We start from the raw sequence: 26034 nt of genomic DNA on the forward strand, positions 1-26034 counted from the left end.
AAATCATCTTTCATTAAAGGTGGTCTGATCAACCTATGTGCTATTGCTTCTCAGTTACATTTTCAGTTGTACTTACGCTTCTGAGCTACAGAATTCTTGTCCTGTCAGTGAACCCTTCTTAAGTCTGACTACCACGACTTTCCGTGCTTCTTGATGCTTCCAAATTCAAAGTAAATCTCTGATTTTGCACTATTTGTTTTTTAGAAAATGCTGCTATTTATCTTCAGTTGTAAATATTCAAAGCTTATGGGGATACATTAGTCATCACAGTTACACTGCTGAATACATTGATTTCAGCTTCGATCTGTACACCTGACTTAACTTCAGAATACCTGGCTTAGGCAACTGCAGTATCATAACTGCCTTAGTGTAAGCTTTAGCATAAACTTTTCCTTGATGCTGATAAATAGCTTGATTTCTCCTCAAACCTGAATGCTGCTTTAGGGACTAAAGTCCATGCTGTCATTATCGTATCATACTGTATCATCATGTAGTCACTATACACTGTATAGTAAATTATATTCACTGTATTCACTGTACCTGAACCAGCTAGTTGGCAGCCATCTTGGGTATTGATTACATTTGCTGTAACCTGGGTTCTCTGTCCTAAAACTGCGGCTCTCTGTCCTAAAACTGGATTATATTGCACAGAATCAAATTTGCTGTTGTTCAGTTTTCTTCTAAGCGTTTTGTAAGTGCTGTTTGAGGTATCTTAAAGCACAGGCAGTTCTGTGTATTTTTTTAAAACCTGTCTCTTCATTTCTTGAGTGGCATAAAGCCTATTCAATAAGGCAGAGCTGCCTGTCTGAGTAAAATTATATACCATAATGATCATCAGAAACAGGTAAATATTTTTTCAGTGTGTTATTGCAAGTTAAGGTATCTACAGGTCTGCAATGCCATCTGTTATGCTCCTTTGCATATTCAGTTCTGCTCCGTTTTCACACTACCTCATTCTCATGTGCATAAAAGATGCACAGATACCTAAACGAGAAGTTTCCTGATGGTAACTTGCTTTGCCATTAAGCTGTAGTTAAACATCTGATTAGGGGAGTTAAACATTAGTAGTTAAACATTAGACTAGGGGAACAAGAGAAGAAGGAGAGACAAGTTGTCTACAAGATGGCAGGGTTGTGTTTGGTTAGATTTTTACCAGGAAACCACCATTCTGACTAATGCCTGTCTTTGCATATCAGAAAACTTATGGCTTTGAACCTGCACCTATAGAAATAGCTCTGGTCTTTGCATCCTAATGAACAACAATTATTTAAAGACCATACTTACTTCCCAGGACTATATGTGCATTACAGTGGAGGAAGCTAATGATCACATTTGGCGATGAAACTGCAAATATAGCAAGTACTCAACAACTTTTAATTCAATACATAGAAACATTATGAAGTAAGCAAATCACCAGTGATGAAATCTGTTAAAATGCAACAGTCTTCTGTTTTACCAAAGATAATTCTTCTTAATGGACTCATGAACCATAAAGGGAAAGGATTACTGCATAAAATGTAATCTTTCTTTCTAGATAACTGACAAAGTAGTCAAGTAATTGCATGCCTAAGCATTTTACATGTTTCAGTGAACAGAATGCTTTTGTATTCCTTTAGTCAAGTGTTAAATACATTTTAAGGCCCTGAGAACAGCATTTCAGAGCTGCTTTCTGGAACGCATTTTTGTGATGAAATTATTTGTCAGCTGGTGATTGCCGGGAAGTAGAACAGACATTATTTACTTCACATCATCCAATTCTACTTTGCACAGGAACAGAAAGAAAAAATAATTACAAAAGTCAGGCTTTAAAGCTAGAAAAATACTCAGAGCACTATGCATCCAGAATGTGTTATGGTAATCTTTAAAGAATGCTTCTTTTGTCAAGTTAGTACTTTATTTCCATGTTTTTCATTGTAGTAAGCCTTTTAGCAAGCACCTGGAGGTTAGTGATTTCTTGGTTTTGGGGAAGAAAAATTAATACAGACAATGGGAATGTGTTGTTTGCACATGCTTTTTGCTCAAGCTGCCTTTTGATTAGTTCTTAGGGGTGTTTTTGTCTGTTTTCAGTTTAGCCAGTTTGTCATGATTAATCACAAATGTGTAGTAGCTTGCACATCTGGCTGAGAAGACTGAATTTTAAACTTTGATTAGTCTCATCATTAATTTACTTTCAATTTCTGTTGCAAGGATTACTGTAATTTACCATGTATAATTTACAAATATGCTGCTTCCATAAACAAACCACATCAGAGCAGAGTCCATTAGAATTCTTGTGTCACTGAAGAGTGAACATCAGCTCTTCTCGTGTGATCCTTTTACATACTTTAATAAATGAAGAAACCTTATGCATTAATGAGCTCTGCTGTTTGGGAAACAGGACTTCTGCTGGTTGTTATGTTTTGCAGTACCTTTGCCCTCATTCAAACAGCAGATTTCAGCATGGGGGAGGAGTGATTTGCAGACCTGAAATACCCAGCTTTCAGAATTCTGCTGTTAAATGAACAGGAAACTAGTATGCTGCATGTATCAGATTGCATCCCCAGAGTCAGTTCAGTCCAGGAGTAGGCACGTGTGGTTTACAATGGAGCTTCAACTGCTTATGACACACCAAGACTCTAAAAAAAGCTGATCTCAGTAGTTCAAAAACTAGCTTGTGTTACCCATTACTTTCCTGATAAGACCTTTCATGAGTCATTAATCTTCATCTGGGTCAGCTAACATCCAACGTGCTACAGTATTACCATAGATGCCTCTTGCAGCTACACAATGACTGGTTTGTGTTGCCAAAAAAAAAAGACAAAAAACCAACCACATTCTGCTGTCTGAGAAACAGCTGTGTGCCAAATATTAGTCATTCATTTTTAGACCATTTCCAGTACAGGGAGTTTTTGGATACATTTTCATTTATAATTGTGAAAGTTCCTCAACATTTTTATTAAAGGAGACAGTGGTCTGCCATTCCACAGCGGAAATTAGGGAAGGAAAAAAAAATTAAAAAGCCAAAGCAACAAAACGAAACTCCCCAAAAAATTAGACAATGTTTTCCTTCCTTGAACTAAAAGATGTGAAGCCTGCCTTATTGAACCTCTACTGCAGAATAATTTTCATGCAAGATGTATTGGAGTCTGAAGTATTTTCCCTCACTTTTCTGTTTTTATTAGCTATATTCCATTGATTTTGTGATATGTAGGATTCCATGTTAATGTCCGTTTTTCTCTAATGAAACTGAATTCTGTAAAACGTCTCTGAATTGGGTTTGAGATTAGAAAATGAGCATAAGCGAAAGAAACTCCTAATTAAGGAAACCCACAATGCAGCATAGCCCAGGTCTAAAAATATCTAGGTGTGTTGTGTAAATATTAGGATTATTTAGAAAGGCTATACTGTGATTTTATTTTATATATATATATATATTAAATACCATTACAAGTAGAGATAAAATGAAGTGACTTAGAAGAATCTGAAAAATAAATGCCTGGATAATTAAGTATGTGCATTATGAATGGATGGGATTGATTTAGAAAACGTTACTGAGAGACCCAACCTGAAATACGAACAGTCTGGCCTTCATGTAATTTTTCTGACTGAGATCCTGGTATAATCAAAGCATATACTGTGACATATCAAATTGGAATGAATAGATTTCAAATAGCCACGGAATACATCTATGTCACAGTGTCTAGGGATGCTGATTTGTGCCATATTTTGAATTTATCCATTCTCACTGCTGTGCAGAGACAGAAATTCTCTTACCAAACTCCAAAAGAGGACTATTTATGCATCCATAATTTGTATTTCTGGCTAGTTTACACAGGAAAGCTAACTGAGAGTGATAACAAAGTGCTTTCTGGTTTTACTGAGAATGGAGTTTGATCTGAAATGTTGCATTAAGTACAGAAAACTTCCAGGAAAGAAGGAATAGTATGACATTCTTATTGGTGGTTTTAGAGGGCCAGAAAGAGCTTGCAGGTACTGTGTATGAAAACCAGTACATAGATTTGTATGAATTAGTACTATCCTCCATAAAAATGAGGATACTGAGTTGTGAAATGACTGCACAGACTTGTGCCTGCAGAATCACTATTTAAGATAGGCCACTTTGAAAACAGCTTAGTGAATCCACTTGTTTTGTATATAAAAGGATTTTCATTGAAGTCATGTATGTTGGAAGCTCTTCGGCAGTCCTCACAGGATTTCTTTGTATAAGGAGCATTTTCTGGTGTCCTCTAACATAAATGCAAAAACATTTTATGGTGCTTTAAATAGTTTATGATGCAGTTTATTTTTATGTTTATTTCCAGAAGAGATATGTACCCTTGTAATTGCAGAAACTTTTCCTGAAGATTCAGGACTTTTCACATGCACAGCAACAAATGAACATGGTTCAGTAACAAGCAGTGCACAACTAACTGTCTGCTCAGGTATGTGATGAACGGAAAGAAGAATTTTTAATCATAGATCTTAGATAATTAATTTACCTGTGAAGTTACCAGTCTCCTTCCCATGTAGAAAAGAGCTGCTGTAAGAGAGGGGTTTTGTGGGCCTCAGAGCAGTCATATAAAGCAAACTGAATGTTTTGATTGGCCAATTTCCTAGTTTAATATCTATTCATGTAAAATACAATTTTAAAGTGCCTGCCACAAGCCTGAAATATTTTTAAGCAGTGAGGTTCTGAGGCTAGATGGTAGCAGAGGCAGAACGAAAGCAGATGAAGTTATGCTACCAAAGGTGGCATATGCCTTTTGTAAAACAAAAAACTGTGGCATGATATGTTTTTGTAACATGTTTACATACATACTGCAGTGGAATGCACTCACACAGCTGCCATTGCAAACATGCCATGTATACATACATCCTTCGGCATTTTTAAATTATTTGTTCTTAAAAGATGCTGAAACTCCAGGTAGAGGAAATGCTGTTTCAGCTGCTGTTGTCAGTACTTGCCAATCTCACTTAGTGGCTGGATTCCAGAAATAGATTTGGAGATATCCATAAAGATCCTTATTATGCATTTTGCATGGGGCAAATCAGAAAGTGAATAGCCAGTCATATAACTAATTCAGTATAAATTAGCAATGGGAGGTCTAGAAAAATGAGAGCCAAAGAGATTTCATCTTTAACAAAATGAAAATGCAGCATGTATGTACCATGTACCTTGTCTATGACTTCTTGGAGACACATTCTTTTTGATTCCTTTTAGCCAACTCAGAGAACTCTACTCATGAATTGCTGGCAAGAGAATCCAACAGTGATGATTTCCATCATTTCCCACCACTTCCTCCAGTTGAAATTAGCTCTTTTGAGGTTCCTCCTAAGAAACATACAGAGACTCATCAAGCAAACAATACCGAGTTGAGATCTGGTGGGAAGGCTCATCAACTGCAGCTCAATTCATCTGAGGAAAAAACAAATGGTGTCCATCCCATTCATGGAGTAAATGGAATGATTAACAGCAAGCCAAATGGTGATAAATCCATCCCACCTCCAGCTGTCTTGCTTTCACCCACAAAGGAGCCACCACCTGTGCTTGCCAAACCAAAGCTGTGAGTATTTTTTTATTGTTTTCTTGTTGGGTTTTTTGTTTCTTGTAAACTTGATATTTGTCAAAAGTAAATTTTTCCCTGGAGCCAATTCAGTGTTAGACAATGGACAATGACCATGTCTATCCCTTGGACAATCTTCTTCTGTGATTTATGTCCAAAGAGCTGAATGCAGGAGAGAACTGTGTTCTTTCTCATACTGCCATGGCAGGGGGGTTGGATCTAGATGATCTTAAGGTCCTTTCCAACCCTAACTGTTCTGTGATTCTGTCAAAGGGAAGTGCATTATGTATAACACATTCTGTAGAAAGATTTAAGATAAAGTCACCAAAAAGAAGTGGTAGGGCTGTTGCTCTGGACTCTTTATTCCTAGTCGCTGTATCTGAATGTCACAGTGGCCTGAGATTCTTGCATGCTATTCCCGTTTCAGTACTGGTTAGTGATCTTTATTCTGAATGGTTTTGGTTTTGTGTAGTCAGTGGATATCCTTTCCAACCCTAACTATTCTGTGATTCTATGATATGTAGGTGTGTAATGTTTGTATTATTTCTTACATTATGTTTTTATATAACATGTAACTGATTCTACTGTGAGCCAGATTACAATGGCTCTTTTATAACTATAATCTGAAAATTAAAAGCTCAAAGGAGAGGAGAGAAGTATGTGAAAAAAACAGTAAATATTTTTACCTAATAATTAGTGATAATACCTTACTTATGCAAGAGTGATCTTATACTGACTGTTAACTTACAGATTCATTTGAGCATTGCACAGACTTTTGTTTTCCATCTCCCTCAAGAATTTTTGGAGTGTGACAAAGGAACAAAAATGCTATTTTCTTTTATTTGCACCAACAATTAGAAGGGCTTATTAATCATAAAAATGTGTTAAAAAAGAAGTATGAAATACGGTCTTCAAGCTTAGCAAGATTGTTTGCTTAATAACATGTTTTCACAGGATAACTTGCCACATATAAGAATACTCTTGTACCAGTCGTGCTGATTTTAATGCACAAAACCACATGCTTGAGGCAGCAAGCCAACAGGGTTCCCTTTCTGCACTTACCACTTTTTTCTTTCTGTTGCTCTTTGTCATTCTAAGAAGTCTCTGATAACTGTAGATGAGAAGGAGGAGTGGGAGAAGTAGAAAGACTGAGTGGTGAAATTAAAAAATATATATGGTGGTGATTGCATGTATGGGAGGGAGGATGCTGAGGATGATGTGTGATGTGGAGTGAGCCAGGTGGTCCTGTACCCAGCACATCTGCTGCTAGACTCATTTGTGAAGAGAGGAAGTGGAATTTCCAGCAGAGCAGCATTTTGCTGCAAATTTCACCTCAAAGCTTGATTTTCCAGAAGTGAAGCTGCCCTAAATGAAGGAAAAAAGGCTGTGTAATAGAGTTCCTATTGTATAATGTTCACTGCTACTTGTGCAAAATTTGTTTTGTTCTTAAACATAGAGACGTCATATAAATAGAGTTGAGCATAGTACATAATGATGTGAGGGGCATGCTATTACTAGAACGCTTTCAGTTGCTTATGTCCAAATGGATGACCTTGGAATCCCTAGGGCAATTGCACTCGAGTCCTGTGTTTTGCCATTAACAACATTTGATGTGCAAGAGCCTGATCTTCTTTGCTGTCATAATACATGTTTTGCTTGGCCAAAGCCAGTGTGAGTCTGTCCTGCTATGAAAAATGGAAATCTTGCCTTCTGTTCAGCCAAGTGTTTTGCTCCCAAGCATACTGGTAGCCTAAGAAAGGGAAAGTGTGCTAACAGGAGGAGGAAAAGGAATGTCTGGCTGCAGAGACTTCAAATGAGCTTTCAGTGTTTGGGAAACTGCATCCCAAGTCAAAGCTAGTAAAATAGTTATATTAAAATTAGCTAAGTAGTAAAGTAGCTATCTCGGCCATGAGAGTGGTCCCTCTTGAAGAGAGCTCATCTATGGAGTTTTATCTGTCCATGGAGTATTAGAATTTGACGATAGAAGCAGCATATATTTGCAATGACATAACAGCAAAAGTGTTTATTGTAACATTTTTTTAATTACTTAGACATTTAAAGTAATGTTGGCTGTGTAGAAAGTCTGAAGCTTCAGAATCAGTGCGCATTATTTTTGATGAAACCTGACTCTAGTTTTAAATTTCCTGAAGAACCTCTATTCAAACTTATGTTAACTCATAAATTACCTAACAGCTTTATCTGTGAACTCCGTGAAAATAGTTTATTCAGCCAACACTGATAGTAACTGCAAAGATTTGGGAATGATGGACTGTTTTTTGTTTAGTGTTGTTTATTGTTATTGCTGCTGTTATTATTATGTTATTGTTGTTATTTTAACTAGAAGGAGAGACTGAGTACCTTTGTGAAGTACAGAATACATTTGCACTTTGGTAATGTGGCTGTAACCAACAGCTATAAAATAATGATTTACCACAATTCAGTCCAGTGCAAGAGCTGCCATGCTACAGGGAGTTACTGTAGTTATTTTCTGGATTGCAGTCCTACAAAATGCTGTTTGTGGTTACAGACACTCAAGTAATCCTTAAGTAATGATATTAGTTGTTGCCTTAGTCTGGTGCTAGGAATATTTAAAACAGATTTTAATGTGATAATATACAGACATTTCTGGGAAAAAATGTACATAGAATTAACTGGGAAAGCGGTCAATAGCAGATATCTTTTAACATGAAATTTAGAGAACAGTAATGTTAAATATGGTTAAAAGGCACAATACTTTATCATGCATTGTTTGCAAGATGAGTTTATGTAGACAAGAGGGGAAGAACTGCTGAACTGAGACCAAAAGCCCTCAGATTTCTGTAATTCAGATCCCTCCCGCGGGCACCTACTTGATACTGAGCTATTAGTGTACATTGGACTTTTCCAGGCAATATCGGTATAATGCACAGATGAGCTTTCAGAAGTGTCCCCATAAATGTATAGTATTTAGATACTTATCACTTTTTTGACTGATTTTGAGAGATGAAATATTAATTTCAGTATGTAGCCCATGTGTGAAAGTGCTGCCTTAAACCCCTCTTAATCCTCAGTCTGAATGACTGCAAAAAGGCAGGATGCTGTATATGAGGTGCCCATGGTTTGTCATTTACTAACAAATGATTTATAAAAATAGAGGATTTTATGAGGAAAATATACTAAGATATTAGATTGGTATTTGCAGGTAGGAGAGAGAAGAAATTACACAGGTAATAGGATGCTGCAGCTGTAGAGACAGCTCCCTGTTAAAAAAGTGTGCAAACACAACCACTGAGAGGATTAGAATAAAAAATATCACTCTTTTCTTCAAATTATAATGATGCTAAATCCTGAATCTTCCTACAAGTCTTTAAGCTGTTCTATCTTTATATTCTTATGACTGAAAGAGCACTTTTGAAAGCATGGTTCTTTCCTAGAGAACTGCAGACAATTTAGTCTCCATTTTTCTTGTGAAAAAGAAGACCCAAGTTTGCTGAGAAAGCTAGATTGCCTGTACTTAGTATGTTAAAATATTACGTATAAATATATAATACTGTGTGAAAATGCCCTAATTGAGTTGTATTGAGTTATATCTGCTGTAATGAAGCTGCATGAACTTGTAGAGATATAAAACTATCCCAGCTCCACCTCAAAATCCTATAACTACTGATCAAATGGATCTGATTTTGAATAGTAATGATCCATTTGCTCCTGTTATCCTAAGTTCAGTTTTATGGGACATTTATAATTCTAGAGACTCTCATTTAGACACAGTCACATGAAAATGTGTCAGTAATTTCTTTCATATTCCTCAAAATAGTCACAAATAACTTGAATATTGAAATGATGTGCTGGTCAGTCTGCTGTTAAGGGCAGCCTGCTCAGGCAGTAGAATGTCACTTTTTTCCCCAGTTCCTAAGGTGACTTTAATGAAAACCAAAGAAGAGATAGTAACTTGGAATTGTAAATAAAAATAATAAATGGGGGGTTTGTAAGTGTTCTGCTTTCAGTGACTTCAGTGGCCTATTTCAGACCAAGGAATATGATGACACGAAACCAGTAGCAGTTATTGCTGAGGAATTTCCTTTTACCAATCCCTTTGTTAACATAGTGTTAAAGGGTAATCATAAATGACCTGCAAGCCTTTTAAAATCTGCAACAATGGAAGTCTGGATCTCTTTGTAATAATTGATACCAACAAAAAAAAAGGTTCAAGGTAGGTGAAAAATGTATTTTCTAGGGCTTTTTCCATCTTCTTTTGGCAGTGACATTTTCTGACCCTTATTAGGTGGAGACAACTAATGGTACATCCTGCTTATATAAAAGCTAATCAGTATTTTAGCAGGAAAAGTCAAACATCCTTGAATCAGTTATAAAATATGGGAAGTGTGTGTGCCATCAGCACAATATTCACACAGGAATTTGGTATGTTTTTCAGGTTTTTCTTTTACACTGAAAATATGACACGTTATAGGATTGAGATGTAATATTTTGACTTTTAAAACATTTTTGTTGTTTTTAATTTCTTTCCTTCTCACTGAAATAATTGATGAGTTTAATGCTTGGAAATGATCAAGCAAAGCAAATCCAAGTGTTTGGTTCTTCTAACATGCAGCTTTTTCTGAGAAGCTCTCGGCGTAGTTTGTGGATACAGAGTTCCTGTAGAAGTGTTCAAGGTTTCTCTTAGTATCATAGGACAGAGTTCTCAAACTGATCTAAATGCTTGCCTGTGTGCTAATCCTTGCAGACTAATCATCATATGTACTTCGTATTTACATGGCTTTGGAGATAACATGTAACCCCATTTGCGTTGGTATTATTTCATCCCTGACCTCATAATGATCTGGTCTACGCATCATTTTGAAAATGTAAAAATACAATCTTTTGCTGGCTAGAAGGAGAAAGGGAGATGAGAAGTGATACGGGGTTTTTTTTTGCCCTACTTTTCTTTTGCTCTGCCTCTGTGCAAAAAAATCCATTTTCCAGGACTTCTCGCTTTGGCTGTAGCAGGTAGACGCTGAAGCTTCAAAATGAAGACAGATGGTGTTCATCATTTGTGTTTGGTTTCTCTCTCTAAACTGATTTCTGGTTGCCATAATCTAGTTATAAGCTTTTGTAGTTCCTAACAGCTGTCACTTGTGAGCTAAATACTAAGAAAAAGCTGCATATTTAGTTACTGACCATAAACAGGTCCAAAAATCATGCTCACTTTTTTACTGAGGGGGGAAGGGGAAGGCTTTTCATACTTCATATGATACCTGCAACACAAAACAATAATATGCTTATGCAAACAAATATATTGTTTGGTGACTGAAGAATAAGTGAAGTCAGATTGATCAGATCTACAAGTTATCTGTTTCTCATGTGACTGTGAAAACACTAAACTCGTAGGCATATTTTGGAGGTCACAGGTCCCAGAATATTTAAAACATCTGGCGGACTCAATGACATGTCAGAAAATAGTTTTACATAAATTTCTTTTGGGTTTCCACTAGCTGTCAAGATTCAGCAAAGATTTGAAGACTGTCTATAAGATTGCAACCTATGAAATAATGTGAAATGTAATAACAAAAATAACAAAAGTCAGATGAGAAAAACATGTTTGCAAATGAAAGTATAATCAAAATAACCTTTGCTTCGTGGACTCTATTCCCCAGTCCTCTATAGGACTGAGTGTCTGTATTTTTGCCTGGTTTATAAAGTTGATAAATATCAATCCACTGTAAGTATTCTGATTTGACATCCAGAGAATGATGGCAGCAGCTGAAAAATGTACTCAGGAAAATTGGTAGAATGCCATTAAAATCTGGTTTATATTTTCAGTAACATCTGTCTTCTGCCCTATTAGAGACTTTTACAAATTAATTTCCAGAAAATAATTGAAAGATATAACCTATGTTTAAAAAACAGACATATCTAAAACCGAGTGAAGAAGCTTACAAAGTTAAAAATCCTTGGTGAAGTTCACAACAACTTAAATATTGGTATTTTAAGTATCTTAGTATTGAAAAGTTACAAATACTTAGTATTCTTTCTCTGTCATTCATTTCATTAAAGTCAATTCAGTACAAGGGGTCATAGTTTATTCAAATCCTGGTGCAATTGTTGATATATTTCTGCAGTGAAAAATGGCAATGAGAAAAGAGTAATAACAATGGAGAGGAAAAATTTCTCTTGCTTAGATTACTGCATGAAAAATCTTTGGCTTAAGAATTTAGAAAGTGCAGTTAATGGAAAGAGTTTCTTTACATTTCTCTTTTTAAAGTACTTTTGTTAAAATAACTTTTAATAGGAAAAAAAAGACTGGAGGTTGAAGTTACTTTTCATTCATTCTCTTTCCCACAGTTGCGTCGCTCATGCGCTTTCTCGTTCACACTTGTTCTTGCCGTCTCTTTCTCCCCACTTCTTTCATTCTGATGAAAATCCTTCACAGTTCTGGCATATGACCCACTATTAGTGTAAGGTTCATCAATTCAGGATAAGAACTGTTTTGTGTTAATAGCACTGTCATGTTTTCTCAAGGCCTGAAAGGCTTCTTAGCAGAAGGGAAAACTCACAGCATGTTTTCCCTTTCAAATACAATAATGTTACAGTTAATGTAGAAACTCCTTGTCTGTGAGTTCTGGTTTATAATGCAACTGTTTCATTCAGCTCCCTACTTGGAGAAAATAAATATATGGATCATGACAGATATATAAAATACAGTTTAAAGTACTTAAGTTCCCAGTGGGTGAAACTTTGAAGGGGCAGGGTAGAAGTCTATATTTTTAATTTAAAAATTCATACCAAAGTGGTTTCTTTAAAGAAACTATGGAAAATATTTCTAGGGAACTTACAAGTTCTTCCTTGTAGTATTAAATGGTTATACTGGTCTGCTTCAATGGTACTGACATAACAAGGCCATTCCTGAAATGACTGTGTTATCAACATAGTTACAGTTTGAATAATTAAGTAATTTTCTTGCTGATTTGGGTGGGAATTCTTATATCTTTCTCTATTAATCCCAAATATAGTGTTGTCTCATAATCGTGTTCTTTGTTGATTTTCTGACGTTTACTTTGTACAATTTCTCATAACTTCTCTATATCTTAATACTACATTTTTAATATATGTCTGTGAAACGGTTAATGTGTTGGCCTTCTAAAATAAATAAATCTGTACTTTCAGCTTTCGAATTGCTTATATTTTGTGGCAATTCCATAATAATAATAAAAAAGCATCATATAGCAGCTATAAACTCTACTGCCTTCTTGGAACTCCCATATAGTAATTAAGACTTTGGTAAAAGGAGATCTCACTCTACACTCCATGCAGATCTGGGTATGGTCTCAATATACAAACACAGAAGTATACCAGCAGTTCCCATTTCATTGAATACCAAGTGAGACATTCTGTTGTTGATAAACTGACTGTTTCACCCAAGGACCTGCCATACAAATGGCAGGCCAATGATAATTTGTGGATGTGGCAGATGTAAGTTTAGCATGCCAAGTCTTGGTTCTAGTTTTAGATATACATAAGTAGAGGTATAAAAATATTAGAAATGTATCTGAACATGCAAGTGATCTGAGGGATAATATTAAAGATTTCTCACTGATTGCAGAAGGATACTTTGTCATTATGTAGTTTTCTGCTTGTTATGCTGGTGCTAAAGACTGGCCTGGAATCCAGAAGAAAATACTCTTCTGTATTCTCATACATGTGCAATGTATATGCCAAACATTAAAAGATGGTAAAATCTTACAGTAATTTAGCTGAGTTATCTCATGAACTTTCATAAAGTACTTTGCCAGTGAATGCATTGTGCAAGTCTTGTGGTATTTTCCCACCTTTCCTATCTGTACCTGTTTCCTTTTTATATTTCCGCCTCAAGCTGATTTCTTAAACTAAGGAATTCTTTTTTATATATTTATGTTGGCAACTGCAGTCCAATTTTATTATATTTTTAATCTGGAAGACAGTGATGAAAGTAAACAAACTTCACTGAGCTTAAAGCCTCTAGAACCCTAATGAGAACCTTCACTCAGAGTACTTGAATGCCACCTCTTTCTGGTTCAGCTTCTTTAACATGAACTGGGTAAGCATATCTTGCATTTCTGCAGAATCTTCTCAAGTGTTCAGGAATAGCAGTAGGTATGCAAATGGTGATCTGGTTGAAGAACCCAACTTTGTGGCTCAGTAGCAGTTTATCTCCCTGGTAGCTGAATAAACTGGAGCATCAAGAGCACATGCAGTTCCAAAAGGCAAAGCAGAATGGCATGGATTGCTGCTGTTGTAGTTTAGAGAAAGTTTCATGAATGTCAGGTAGCATGCTGACTTTGAGAAAAATGACTTATTAATGAAATACTTAACAGAGAGAAAGCTCAACGAGCCTCAAGCGACAGCTGCTTCATTGCAGTAGTTGGTTTCTGGTTTTGCCTGAAGAATGGAGGTATTTGTATTTTTTATTTTCCACCTTTCTGAATTCCATAGTAACATTTTCTACTGTGGCCTGTTAAAGGAGAATGCTTTTCATTTTATTAAATATTCCAAACCTACAATACTGAAGTGGCAAGCATTACTGGAAAAGTCTGGTTTTATTTTCTGACAACTGATCCTAATTAATATGCATGTTTGGAGCACTGTTAAAGTTCAGTGAATTTTCATAACTACTTACCGAATAAAATTGTCATTGTAGATTACACAGAAGTGAGAAGTCCTCTTAAGTGCTCCATTTTATCTTTTATTATTATTAATTTCCATGGTATTTTAAATACTTAGGGAAATAGTTGTCATATTGGCTTAGATGTTATTGGCTTCCTAAAATTGCTTAAAATTTTAAGTTGGATACACTTCAACTTTTGTTTACTTTTATAATGCTCGCTGGGAATTAAACTCTTCCTCCCTGAAGTAATACAGGATAAACAGTGTTTTCTGTTAGTAACAGAAATTCACAACGACCCTTTTGGCCCCCTTACTACTCATGTTTACTTAACCCTCCAAGCAGTCTAAAATGGACTTCAGTGACATTTGCAGACTTTGTTATCTAGTATAACCTTGTCTGAGTGAAACTGCCAAGTTAGCCCCTGAAGTCCGAACTGTGTGCCTTCAGCTTCCATTAAAACACATAAACATAGTGCTGGTTATCAGCAAACACCACGGAAATGTGCATAAAATACTCCATGTGCATAAACATCCTAGCCACATCCATAGCCATGGAGATCATGTAAGAAGTCTCATCCTGGCTTTATCAAAATCAAAGCAGATTTTGATGATGTGCCACAGCAGGGGACTGGATGTTCTGTAAAAAATACCTGCCTCAAAACAAAGTGTTGAGGGTGTGGGGGTGATGTCACAAACATCCAGAATTGTAATTGTCCAGCCTGACTGTTGCTGTAGTATCAGTAAATATATCTTCTCTTTTCCTAAGGCATGTATTTGTGTGGATGAGAAATCAGGAACTGCTAACTTTAATTAAGACAGCAGAGGTGTTTAAGCCACTGAGATAAGACTGTGGAGTTCTAATGCTGCTCTGTGAACTTTTTGCATGCAGTTCACTTTTCCTATATAAATTCTTGTCCCTGGTGGTAGAAAGACACAAGAGAACTTCACTTTTTCCATCATTAAATCACAGGATTTCATAATTGACTGTAGTTGCAGTGATGTGTTTTATTGGAGAAAGCTACCAACATGAATGTTTGAATTTCATATTGTCCAAACATAATTCATAATTTCTTTACAGCATGAAGTGCTAAATACTATTCTCACAATAATTCCCAGGTTGAGGAAAATTGGAGGGGAAAACCCCTCTGTCCTTGGTAAGTGTAGAAACAGATAAAACAGGTTACTAGAGATACGGCTGAATTAGCAGCAGCTAAGGTACTCCACAGTATTTTCATAGCTAAAGTAAATATTTAAATTCTAATGATTCTGTGTTTCATTAAGGAAAGCAATGGATAGTCCAGCTTGTTCTTGCACTCAGGACATTGCATGGCTAGCTACCATGGCTTCTATAAAAAAGTATGTTACTTGTTCAAGCTTCCATGTTGTTTACCATCGCATTTGTTGCTGGCAGTGGCTGGCAGGGGATTCTGTATTTTGTCAGCCTTCTTACAGTGGGGGTACTAGCATCTCTTTTAAGGCTCTCTGCTGTCAGCTGTAGAGAGAAGACAGTTGTTAAGAAATGTAGGACTACTATAGGAGAGTCATGTTCTATTCTCATAGAGTGTAATTTCTGACAAGTTATCAGCGTACAAATGGTTCTACAGCAGGATGATTTCATGGTTAAAACTCAGCTGTGAATTTCATTTCAGTCTAACCTGAGTCAGGAATAGAAGTTACCCAACACAGAGTAGTATTCTGTGCTGATTGGTAAAGAAGTATGTTAAATATGCCTGTCAGTTCTCTGATAGTATTAAAAAAAAGATACTGAAGGAGGCTGTAAATTGCCTTGCCATGTATTGTTCTACTGCCAGAATGAAAAGTAAGTTCATGCTAGCAAGTTACTGACACAAAACGTGTGAAAGACAGAACTAAATCATCTTCATTTAGGGTATGTAGCTTCTCTTCATAAATTTGTCAAACTGGAACTCAAAAGGTTTGAAAATTTGGATTTAAGACATGCTTCTGAAAATGAGCATGGGAACTTAAAATACTGACAGGTCTTTTGATTACTGCCTGTACAATCTGCAAAAAATGTTATGGGACATAAAGTATAGTTCATCAAAAGTAGCTAAAGGACAAGGAAAGGGTTTTGTTTTGGTTTAGTTTTTAAAGTAAGCATCAAATATATGAGTGGATGAGCTACCCAGGCTTTGATGTAACTGGCTTTTTGTATGTTAGTTCTTCCAGTTTTGAGCAGGAGAGAGCAGGCATGTCAAATCCTTTTCCAAACAAGCCTCACTGATTTCTGCCAGGAACCAGCCTTACTAAAGCAAGGCAAAGTTAACCCTTATTTAAGAAAAAAATAGCTTTATATAATTAGAAAGAAAGAAACATTGAAGGTCACTGGAATGATGCTTCTAACAATAGACATGGATTTAGGCCATTAAATAAAAATGATGCCATTTTTTCAAAAACGAGATAAGGCCAGTTCAGAACAAACTTTCAAATCACTAGAACAAATGGTCATTTCACAAAATATCATTTAACTTTTCTGAAAAAAATATTGAAAAAGTTAGAAATTAATGAATTTTTGTAGTTGACCTCTTATTCCCCAAATTTACTGGTAAAATGTGAGGTAGATTAATGTGTTTATATTCTTTTACTACTACCATGCATTTAATATTGGTATAAGTAATGGCATAAGCAGTAAAACTTAGAAAATACTTTCCTCTCTGTAATAGATATCGGTATAGTATGTTATATCCTTTCTTTATGGCCAACAAAATTCAGAACAAAAGAACAGCTTTGAAAAATGAAATCTGATCCTTCTGAAAAGGTATGCACTTAGTAAGAACCCCAGCTGAAGCCACATCTAAATCCCAGTTTATACTTAAACAGTGCAACATCAAGCTCTGGACTGCCAAGCCTGATCAGGTGATCTTTGGAGGGAAACATTTAGAATCCATGCTCTGGATAATGATATTTTGCAAAGCTTTACAGACAGACATTAAAATGTAATAACAGATAAGTACTAGTATGATTTTTAGTGTCTTGTGAAACCAGTGACTGGGGATTTGGACAACATAAATGTAACTTATTAAAGAAAATATTAAGGATAGGAAATAGCTGTTTGTATTCAACTTGTTGCATACCACTTGTATGTTTATTTACCCATGGAATGTTTCAGGAAAACATTGGAAACTACATCAACGTTTTGCCAATGGAAAATGCAATACAGCATTATTTAAGGACAGAATAGCATTTTTAAGAGTCCAGATTTCAGACAGTAACTTTATCAGCCTTGTATGTAGGCTGTTGGTTGTTGACCTTGCTGAAAATATTTAGCAAGTTCTTTGAGTTCTCTGTACCCATTTGCTTTCCTATGTATGGGAATTCATGTGCTTCTAAACATTGTAATGGGTTCTAATTAGTGCCTTTATACCACTTAGTATCCTCCATAAATCAGAATCTATTTCTAGATATGGTCAAAGGATTTGTCATAAGTGGTCAGAAAACAGTTGGTTTACAACCCAACTATTTTACTTCTTCAGTTTGTGGTTAGAAGAAGAGTTATTCACTTGAACTTCAGAAAAAATGAACGAGAGAGTAACATTCTCTCTAAAAAGAGAAGTATTATGAACATAGAATATTGAGTATTCTACCACTGATATAAATGCAAAAACAATTCTGAGAAGATAGAGGTATTTTTGTAAGTTTTGTTTTAGTAATCAGTGTCAAACTTCGCAAATATCTAAAACATGAACTTTCAGATCCCCATTTTCATTTGCAATTACTTGACTCTGATTTTCTTTGGCTTTACTGGCACATATCCACTTAATACCCTATGTGTGTGTAGCTTCTTGGAAACAAATTTTGAAGCACAGTAATACTGTAGCTTATTTTAGCCAGACATTGAAATGGATTTTGTTCTTATTTGTATTCCAAAATCCTTTTCTTTTTTTGGTTAGAAAGGGATAGACTTTTATAAGACCCTTTGAAATAAGCTATGTATGTTAAAATGAAAGTAAGGAGAAGGGATTTTCAGATACCAGTCATTTAATCTCTTCTGAATATTTGCAGAGCATAGTAATTATCAGTAAGTTCCTGAAAGATACTTTGGGTTTGTGCCGGTTGGAGTAGAAGCCAGCTAACATTCCTTACCAGTCCTCAGAGCCATGATATTACACACATCTTCTAGAATGTGGAAATAATAGGGTTATCAAATCCTTTATTTTATGGACAACAAATATCTAAAATATAAATTGGTTACATTTATGGTTATGATAGTGTGTAAGAGTATATGCATATCTGTGTGTAGATTCCTGTGATAATCCTTTTAAAAGTTTCCTTCACTTAAATGTATTTTCTAGTACTCAAGAGGAAACTTCAGTCTTACCAGTAGAGAGATAATGTATGATAGTTATTGCAAGAGGTATGTGATGTGCTGAATGTGAGTTCACTTTTGGTTTTGTGATATTTACCTGGAAAATACTTTTGCTGTCATTTTGGTTTGTTACATTTGGGTTTGTTGTTGTTGCTTTTGTTTTCCTCTTATTTGACAGTTATGATGAACATACATCCCTGAAGCTGGTCACGGGTTTATTGATGGAATAAATGATATAGCATACTGCTGCTTCAAGAGTATTAGGATGTTGTGCCCCTCTAATTCTCCACAGATTCACAATTGTTAACAATTAACACTTGACCTTTCTCTCTTGGCTTCAGTTGCCAAGAACTGTGTACAACTGCGTCCTCAAAATCACTGTCTTCCAGCAGCAGATCTGGGGAACCCACTATCTCTCCACTGGAGTAGACACACTGTTGTTTTGGCTGTACAGTTGATGGATGAGGCGACCCACTAAGCTAAGGCCCAGCCAGACTTGTTCCATAAAACTATCAAGAATCACTATATATTTTTTTTCTCCTTTGCTCTAGTATAGGAAAACATTGGTTCCAGACTGAGAGACAGGTAGTTGCTATAATAACTGCACGGGTTGGTTCCATCCTGTATGTAGGAGGAAACTTGAGCATCATTCAGAAGCCTGACACTTCTTTTGACACTTCACATGAGGTTTTCACAGCTCACTTCATTTGCTCAATTAAGCTTTATCATCTGTTTATCATAAGTATGTCTTGAGTGCAAGTCTCACTGATGAGGCTGGTTTCACAAGGTCACTCAGAGGTCAGTCTTCACACAGTCTGCTAGAAGTCTGTTCGTAGCCATCTAATCTAAGCTTGCTGGATGATAATTGTTTTTTTATAACATTATTTATGACAAAATAAGGCTGCCAAAGCAGCACAGAAAACATTAAACTGACAGTGCATTTGCAGTTTCTGCAGTGAGCCTACATTATGTTGAGGTTTTTTGGCAGCGTGTAGTTGAAAGGTCATATTTGTAAGAGAATATTCTTAAACAGTATTCTCAGGAAAAAAAGCACGGTAGCTCTATATGCAAGCTACATTTGATACACTCTTGTTTTACGGAACTGCCTAAAGATGTTTCAGGTAAAGCAAAGCTGTTCCTTTAAAACTGGTTTGTTCAGCTCAGTCAGTTTGAGACAGCCTGCCAAAGCAAGTCAGGTTGCTCCAAATCACTGTAAACATGCTCAGGGAAGGAGAGAAGACAGTAGTTGTTTCTTTACCAATCAATTACACGCTGTCAGCTACTATTTTTAGTGGGCGGTTGTAATAACCTGATGACCCAGAAATACTCCATGGAAAGCTTAGAAAAGTATTTTGTTTCAGGAATGTTTTTATTGTACACTGTGCGGCTTTGTTCTTTCATAGTATTTTTAACGCTCAGAGTAATTTCAGAGCAAGAGATTTTGATTGTAGCAAGTGAAAGAGGTGCTTTTTAACTGTAGCAAACCTATTTTTCTTAAGAGGGTTGGGACCCTGAGAGATTTCTGGCCTTCTGTTGCTTACATTGCTTTTTTTCATAGGCTTTTTGGATTCTCAGTAGTAGATAATATTAGTGATGCACACTCCAGGAGGCCTCTTCTGCTCTGGCCTGCTTTCAGCATGCCAGTACTGAAAGATGTGAGAGGATTAGTTTAGGCTGTGGTTTCATGTATGCACTTTCAACAAGCATAAGTCAAAGTTGCTGTCATCCTGTTCTGGCCTCCCCTCAGCCAGCCTAGCCCCATGGGCTGCTTCCCTTGGAGAAGAGAAAGACCTAGCCCAGGATGCCATGCTAGGTGAAAAGTAGGAAATGCCGCAGGCACAGCAGGTACTTGCATAAATGCTTGTACTGGCACTTTTTTTTTTATTTGGGGGGGGGGGGAAGGAAAAAAGGGTTCTTAACAGCAGTAATGCCAACTTAAAACATTTGTAGGTGAATCTGTGGCTTCAGAAGCCCTGCTCTTCCAGTGATGGTGCCCTCCTGCTCAGTAACTGTACTGGGAGAAGTGTTTTAGTTGCTTTTGGTTTTTGTTTGTTTCACAACAGTGCAGTATAAATGGGTTTTAGCTTAGTGGAAAGGACTTTTGGCCCAGGATCTACATCCATGAGTTCATGTGCTCCTTCTGTTGCTGTTTAGAGTCCCTTGAGGTCTAGTAACTGAAAAGATAAAGCTGTTATAATGAATATACTAGAAAATCGGACTCCAGAGACACACCCGCAGTTGATTCATACTCTGTTATTGAGTTTCATCCCATGCTTCAGCAAAAATATGAGGGAATATTTGCTCATTTGGAAAGAAGGAGAGTTGTAGAAACTTCCACAGAGACTGAGTAGTGTAATAGCACTGTTCCTTTCCACTGTTGTCCTGTGCTATTCCTTTTTCTGTCCATCCCCTGTCCTGTCCCCATCCCTTCAGTTCTTGTCTCTTCAAACATAGTAGCCTCTCCCCAGATTCCTTAAATTTTTCCACCGTTTACTTAAAGCCAGATAAACCCCCTAACTATGAAAATTAGTAAATACAGATCTCCTTCAGGGTGAGCTTATCTTTCCTTCTGTCATTCAGTGATAGTGCTATTGGGAATCTTGCATTGTGTACTTCTAGTATCGGTTATTGATTTTAAAATTTCTCTAATGCAACTGTGAGTTTTGCTTCATATGTCAACTAGTAACTGATTTGGGAGAGATGAATCCAAAATAAATTGGGTGTCTCTGAGGTGGCAGAAATAAGTATAATTTAACAGAAATGCTATTTCTGTCACCTGAGAGTTGAATTGCACAAACAGTTGTATTAACAGAGAGGTGGGAAGCTAGCAGTGGTGCCTTGGATGGATGAAGAAGTGACTGAATAGGAGGGGAAAGACAAATTCCTAAAATTACTGATGAAGAATGTTTCTGTTCTACTTAAAGTTTCCAGTATCTGTCCCCAGCCGCATGTTCAGCTCCATCAGGTTGTGCAAAGACCAATTGTATGTGTTTGAGACTAAGAAACCTCTTTACAATGCAGTGAAAATATTATCATCTATGCACATGATACATCATCATAATTCTGTATGAATTATGATGATTTTGAAACCAAAGAGACACTTCATAAATTTTGTCATTGTTTTCAATTAAGGCAAATCAATCTTACATAAGACATCAGAGTGTAAGTTAAAAATTCTAACAGTACAATCTGAAGTAAAATAGTTGAAGTACTCAAAAACTATGGCAAATGCTATTTTTCCCAGCTCTTGACCAAAAGCCTGGTGCATACGCAAAAATACTTGCATTTTTATTTATTTTATTTTTTTGTTAGCTGTCAAAATTCCATCACCAGGGATTTGTTTTGTTTCTGTGTCAGACGCCAGTATGCAATATCCTGAGCTCTTGAGGTCAGCTGCACAAATGGGTCTGTATCTGTTTTTTTTATGATTAAAGCTACAGTTTTGGAAACGAAGTACCAAATTCTTTTAGAAATTGGATATGTACAATTGCATGTAGTGTTTATATTAGCACTTAGTCTAAACATCCATACAAATAGTTGTAGGGTGTCTGTGCTTGGTGCACTGTGCCCACGTGCACTGGTACAAGCTGTACTCTGCAGTGGGTTTTTCTTAGTTTAAAGGTATGAACCTAAACCTGCTTGTTCACACAAAGCAAAAAAGTAGGGCTACAAAGAGGCTGCCACAACATCTTTCTTTTACTGAAGTGGCAATGAAAAAAAGGACTTTCCTGGGCAGATGAAGAACACTGCATGCTCCAGACAGAACAATCAAGCATTTCAGAATGAATTATACCAACTTGTGGAACCAGACTCTTCTACCTGAGCGCATGTATTTGTTTGCATTTATTTATCAATCTGCTTGGAAACATAAAGAAGAACGCTCATGCACTGCCTTTTAGAGAAGAATCTGAATGGACTTTCTTCTTGTATAGGGAAGATTGTGGGCACTTACTGTAAACTAGAAAGAGGCTCTTAAGGCTCTTCTTCCCACTGATTTTCACACAGCGTGAGTTGTTAGTTTGTCTTTCCTTTAGAAAATTCCAAGCTCTGGTTTAACAGTGAAGCATACTGTAATTCCCTGTCTCCTAGTTCAATCTCCCTAAGGGAGGTAATTCAGGAAGCCCATACTTTCTTGTAGTTTCTTGATTGTCAGGCTATTTTAGTTCTTTATTTTTATTCAGGACCACCCATGAAGCACTTTAAACTTAATCTGATTGCTAGGGCTTGTAGCAACAAGTTCGAATGCTTCCAGACTTAAAACGGTTCTCAAACTAATGGGTCACTTACTACATTCAATATTTTAGTAGCCAAGTTCTCAGGAAAAACAGTGATTTTTAAAAGTTATGATCTCATGACCTCAAAATCAGGTTAGGTCTGATGTTAACAGTGTACTCTGCAGATTACAGGTCTAGCTAGCAAGCACCACAGAGCAATTATGGCTATTGACAAACTACTGGACTTCTTTTCCTTTGTGACAAACTCTTTGCCCAGCAAAAACTGTTCCAGCATTTAACATAAAGCAAATGCTTACCAGTCAATGTGAAAGAGGTTGCTTACAAAGAAGTACGGGTTGTTCATGCTGCTTAATGCACACAAAGACAGCTGTATTAGGAGGGCAGTTGTGCATCATCTCCTATGTGGTTAATAAGGGGGGAAGCTCTCCTAGGAGCTGTTTCAGATTCTTGCTGTGCAGAACCCAGGAGCACTTCAGTGTCCAGGAACCCCATCAAACCATGTTATGATTTTATCTCATGGGAAGACTGATGATGTACCATCCCCTCTTCTCAGATTTTATTTCCACATCAAGGGCACTGATTTTCTTGCTTTCCTTTTGATGTCCTTGCAAATCAGTGCTATTGGTCATTTGCTAATTTTGGGTTGCTTATAGCTCCCACTCAGCACTCTTGAACTGAAAACAAAAATACCAATACCTTAGCTATATAACTTTAGATAGATAAATTTAGCATAGCTTATATCTCTCCTTCAAACAGTAATCATGTCAAAAGCAAAAATATTGTTCAAAATAATGAATTTGTTATCCACATTTTCCATAATGAGGAAAATGTCAGTGTATGTTCTTTCAAGAGTACATTCAGGATTTACAAATATGCCCTCTTCGTTTAAAGCTTAGTTTCATTTAATGGAAAATGTATTAAGTAACTAGAATGGCAGTTCCACTATCTTTGCTTATTTATGCTTACTTTCCAATTAATCTGACATAACCTACACGTTCAAAATTAAGCTGGTGCCCATCTTTATTTTTTGTGAATGTCTGCTTATATCTTCCAAGCATGAAGATTAAAGCAAGGCTGCTTGTTTTGTATGGCTGTTACAATGTGTTGGCAGGAGTTGGAAAGTCTTGGGAAGATTCTGACCAATCTGTATCAACGTCTTTTCAATAAAAGCAGTTATTAACTTTCACCCACTATCTAGGAGATTGTCAAAGCTGGTAGAACATTTTAATAATGAACAATGCCAAACTACTAATTAGTGGAATTGGGTAACTGTGGAATAACACAGTTTGTAAAAAAAAAACACCACATTTTGATTTATGAAGACTTTACAAACTGATCTACAAATTTACATAAAAATTGTAGATTTTTATTACAAATGGCCTTTGTAACCGTAAAATGCCATGATGAGTTTCCTCTCTATGCTTTCATTGTTCATTTTCAGGGCTATAGCAGTCTCACTACCATAATTTGTGTACCATTTGATTTATTTTCTTGTACTTCCCTTTTACTTTTCCCCCAGATTTGTTCTCTATACTAGGGATCAAGAAAACGGTTCAGACAGAAAATTATGAATCTGAGCTCCAGGGGAATTCAGAGATGGGCTTTAGTTTCAGGCCCATCTTCAGCCACATATAATAATGACTAAAATCTCTTTCAGCTCTTTGTTTGTTTTTTTTTTTAAAAAAAAAAAAAAAAAAAAAAAAAAAAAAAAACAAACCAACCAACAAACATTATGTAGCTCAGCCACAAGGTGGGAAGGGAGGAAAGCTACAGCTTACATCAGACAGACAACTTCACAATTTAAGAGACAGAGCTCCTGAAGGAAGAAACTAAACAAGACAAGTGTTTGACAGTGTCCTGCAGAATATCAAGACCAACATCACATCAGTCTGTGTTCTGGAAGGAGTATGAAGCAATATCCCTGAAATTTATTTGTGGTCAGAATTGCTCTCATGAATTGGCCCAGCATCATAGTTTAGTCTTACTATATCCTGAAGGATTCTTTGCCAAGTAGTTGGAAAAGCTTGGGGGAGCTCTTGAAAGCCCTTCAAGATTGCTTCTCTTCCCCCCCTTCCCTTGCAGTGAGACATAACCTGTCTCATGGAAATTTAGCCAGACAGACTGCCTCACAGATCTCTTGGTCCAGTGACTTGAAGCTGAGGTAACTGTGGTTTAGATTAAAGGCAGTTGCACACAAATGAGCTTAGTTGCATGGCTGAGTGATATTTTTTGAGTTGAGATGAGCATTTTCAAGCACAGTTGTATGTTTTAATTCATTAGTGTATTCAGTAAGGGTGGATTATAGAAACAAGAGCCTCAACGGGGACTATTTCCAGATGGGGTCTTCTGTTGCCTTATGCAACTGACATTTCTAGACGTTGCAATGGGACTGCAGAAGGACAGAGCTGGTGCTGCTGGGTGGGTGGAATGGCAGTCATGTATGTTGGGAGGGTTCTCTCAGCCAGTGTAGTTAGCAATGTGCTCCCAAAGTGAAGGTCATTGCCAGTGAGGAAACTTTATTCAAGTAGGTGGGAGAGTGCAAATTACCTCTCCCCCCTGCAGCAGAAATCCAGAAACCAGGCTGTCTTGCCAAGCAGGAATCTGCTGCTACTCCTTGGACTGCTAGTTGGAAGATTCAAAGGGGAATGGGACCTTTGTGCTGCCCACATTTCTAAAATCCCACTGATGTCTTGTAGAAACAACAAAAAGGTAGTATCCGATAGTCTCATAGCCCTTTTTTTTGCCATCCATACAAAGAAGAATTTGAAAGGTATTGTTTATCGTCGTTGAGGAGTAGCATAAAATGTTTAAATTCATATCTGTTTTCAGATGTTGTTCATAGCTGTCTCCCAAGTGTTATATATGTGCCATTGTAATCTTGATGTGCTCTGTTGTTTTCAAAAGTTCTTCTGAATTCTCACCAACATCAACATTGATATATTCTTGTATTATCCACCTCTCTGGTTTTGATTTGTGAATTCAATATATGATTAGTAACCTCTAATGTTTATTAGGTAAACCATTCTACACCATTTCAGGTGGGACTGCAAGATCTAATGGAGCATGTGTGCACCCTTGCTGTCAGAGGGGCTTTTTTTAACTTTGAGAAGTAGAAGAGGGGGAACTTGTGTCAATATAGAAAGAAAAAAGGGTGTAAGAGAAGTATAGTCAGATTCAGAAATGATCTGGCTTTCTTAACTGGGTGGAATTCTGTCCTCTCAGTGAAATACCTGTAACCTGCTAATCAGGCAACTTGCTGTCCATTGAATTTTATAGTTTCTTCTAAAAAGCATTTTAGATATTCTCAATTTGC

General features: G+C 36.6%; 1 protein-coding gene across 4 annotated transcripts in view; it reads left to right on the forward strand.

Moving 5' to 3' along the window:
- Positions 1-26034, forward strand: part of PALLD (palladin, cytoskeletal associated protein) — a 194993-nt gene that overhangs the window by 81544 nt on the left and 87415 nt on the right. For all 4 annotated transcript variants that reach the window (XM_062619889.1, XM_062619734.1, XM_062619802.1 and 1 more), the window contains 2 exons: positions 4302-4421; positions 5201-5543. In XM_062619889.1, the coding sequence (XP_062475873.1) occupies positions 4302-4421; positions 5201-5543 (463 nt within the window). The remainder of the gene's footprint in view (positions 1-4301; positions 4422-5200; positions 5544-26034) is intronic.

The sequence above is a fragment of the Pezoporus occidentalis genome, unplaced genomic scaffold (assembly GCF_034315485.1).
Source record: "Pezoporus occidentalis ecotype Australia unplaced genomic scaffold, CSIRO_AGI_Poc_V1 ctg1, whole genome shotgun sequence".
Lineage (NCBI taxonomy): Eukaryota > Metazoa > Chordata > Aves > Psittaciformes > Psittacidae > Pezoporus > Pezoporus occidentalis.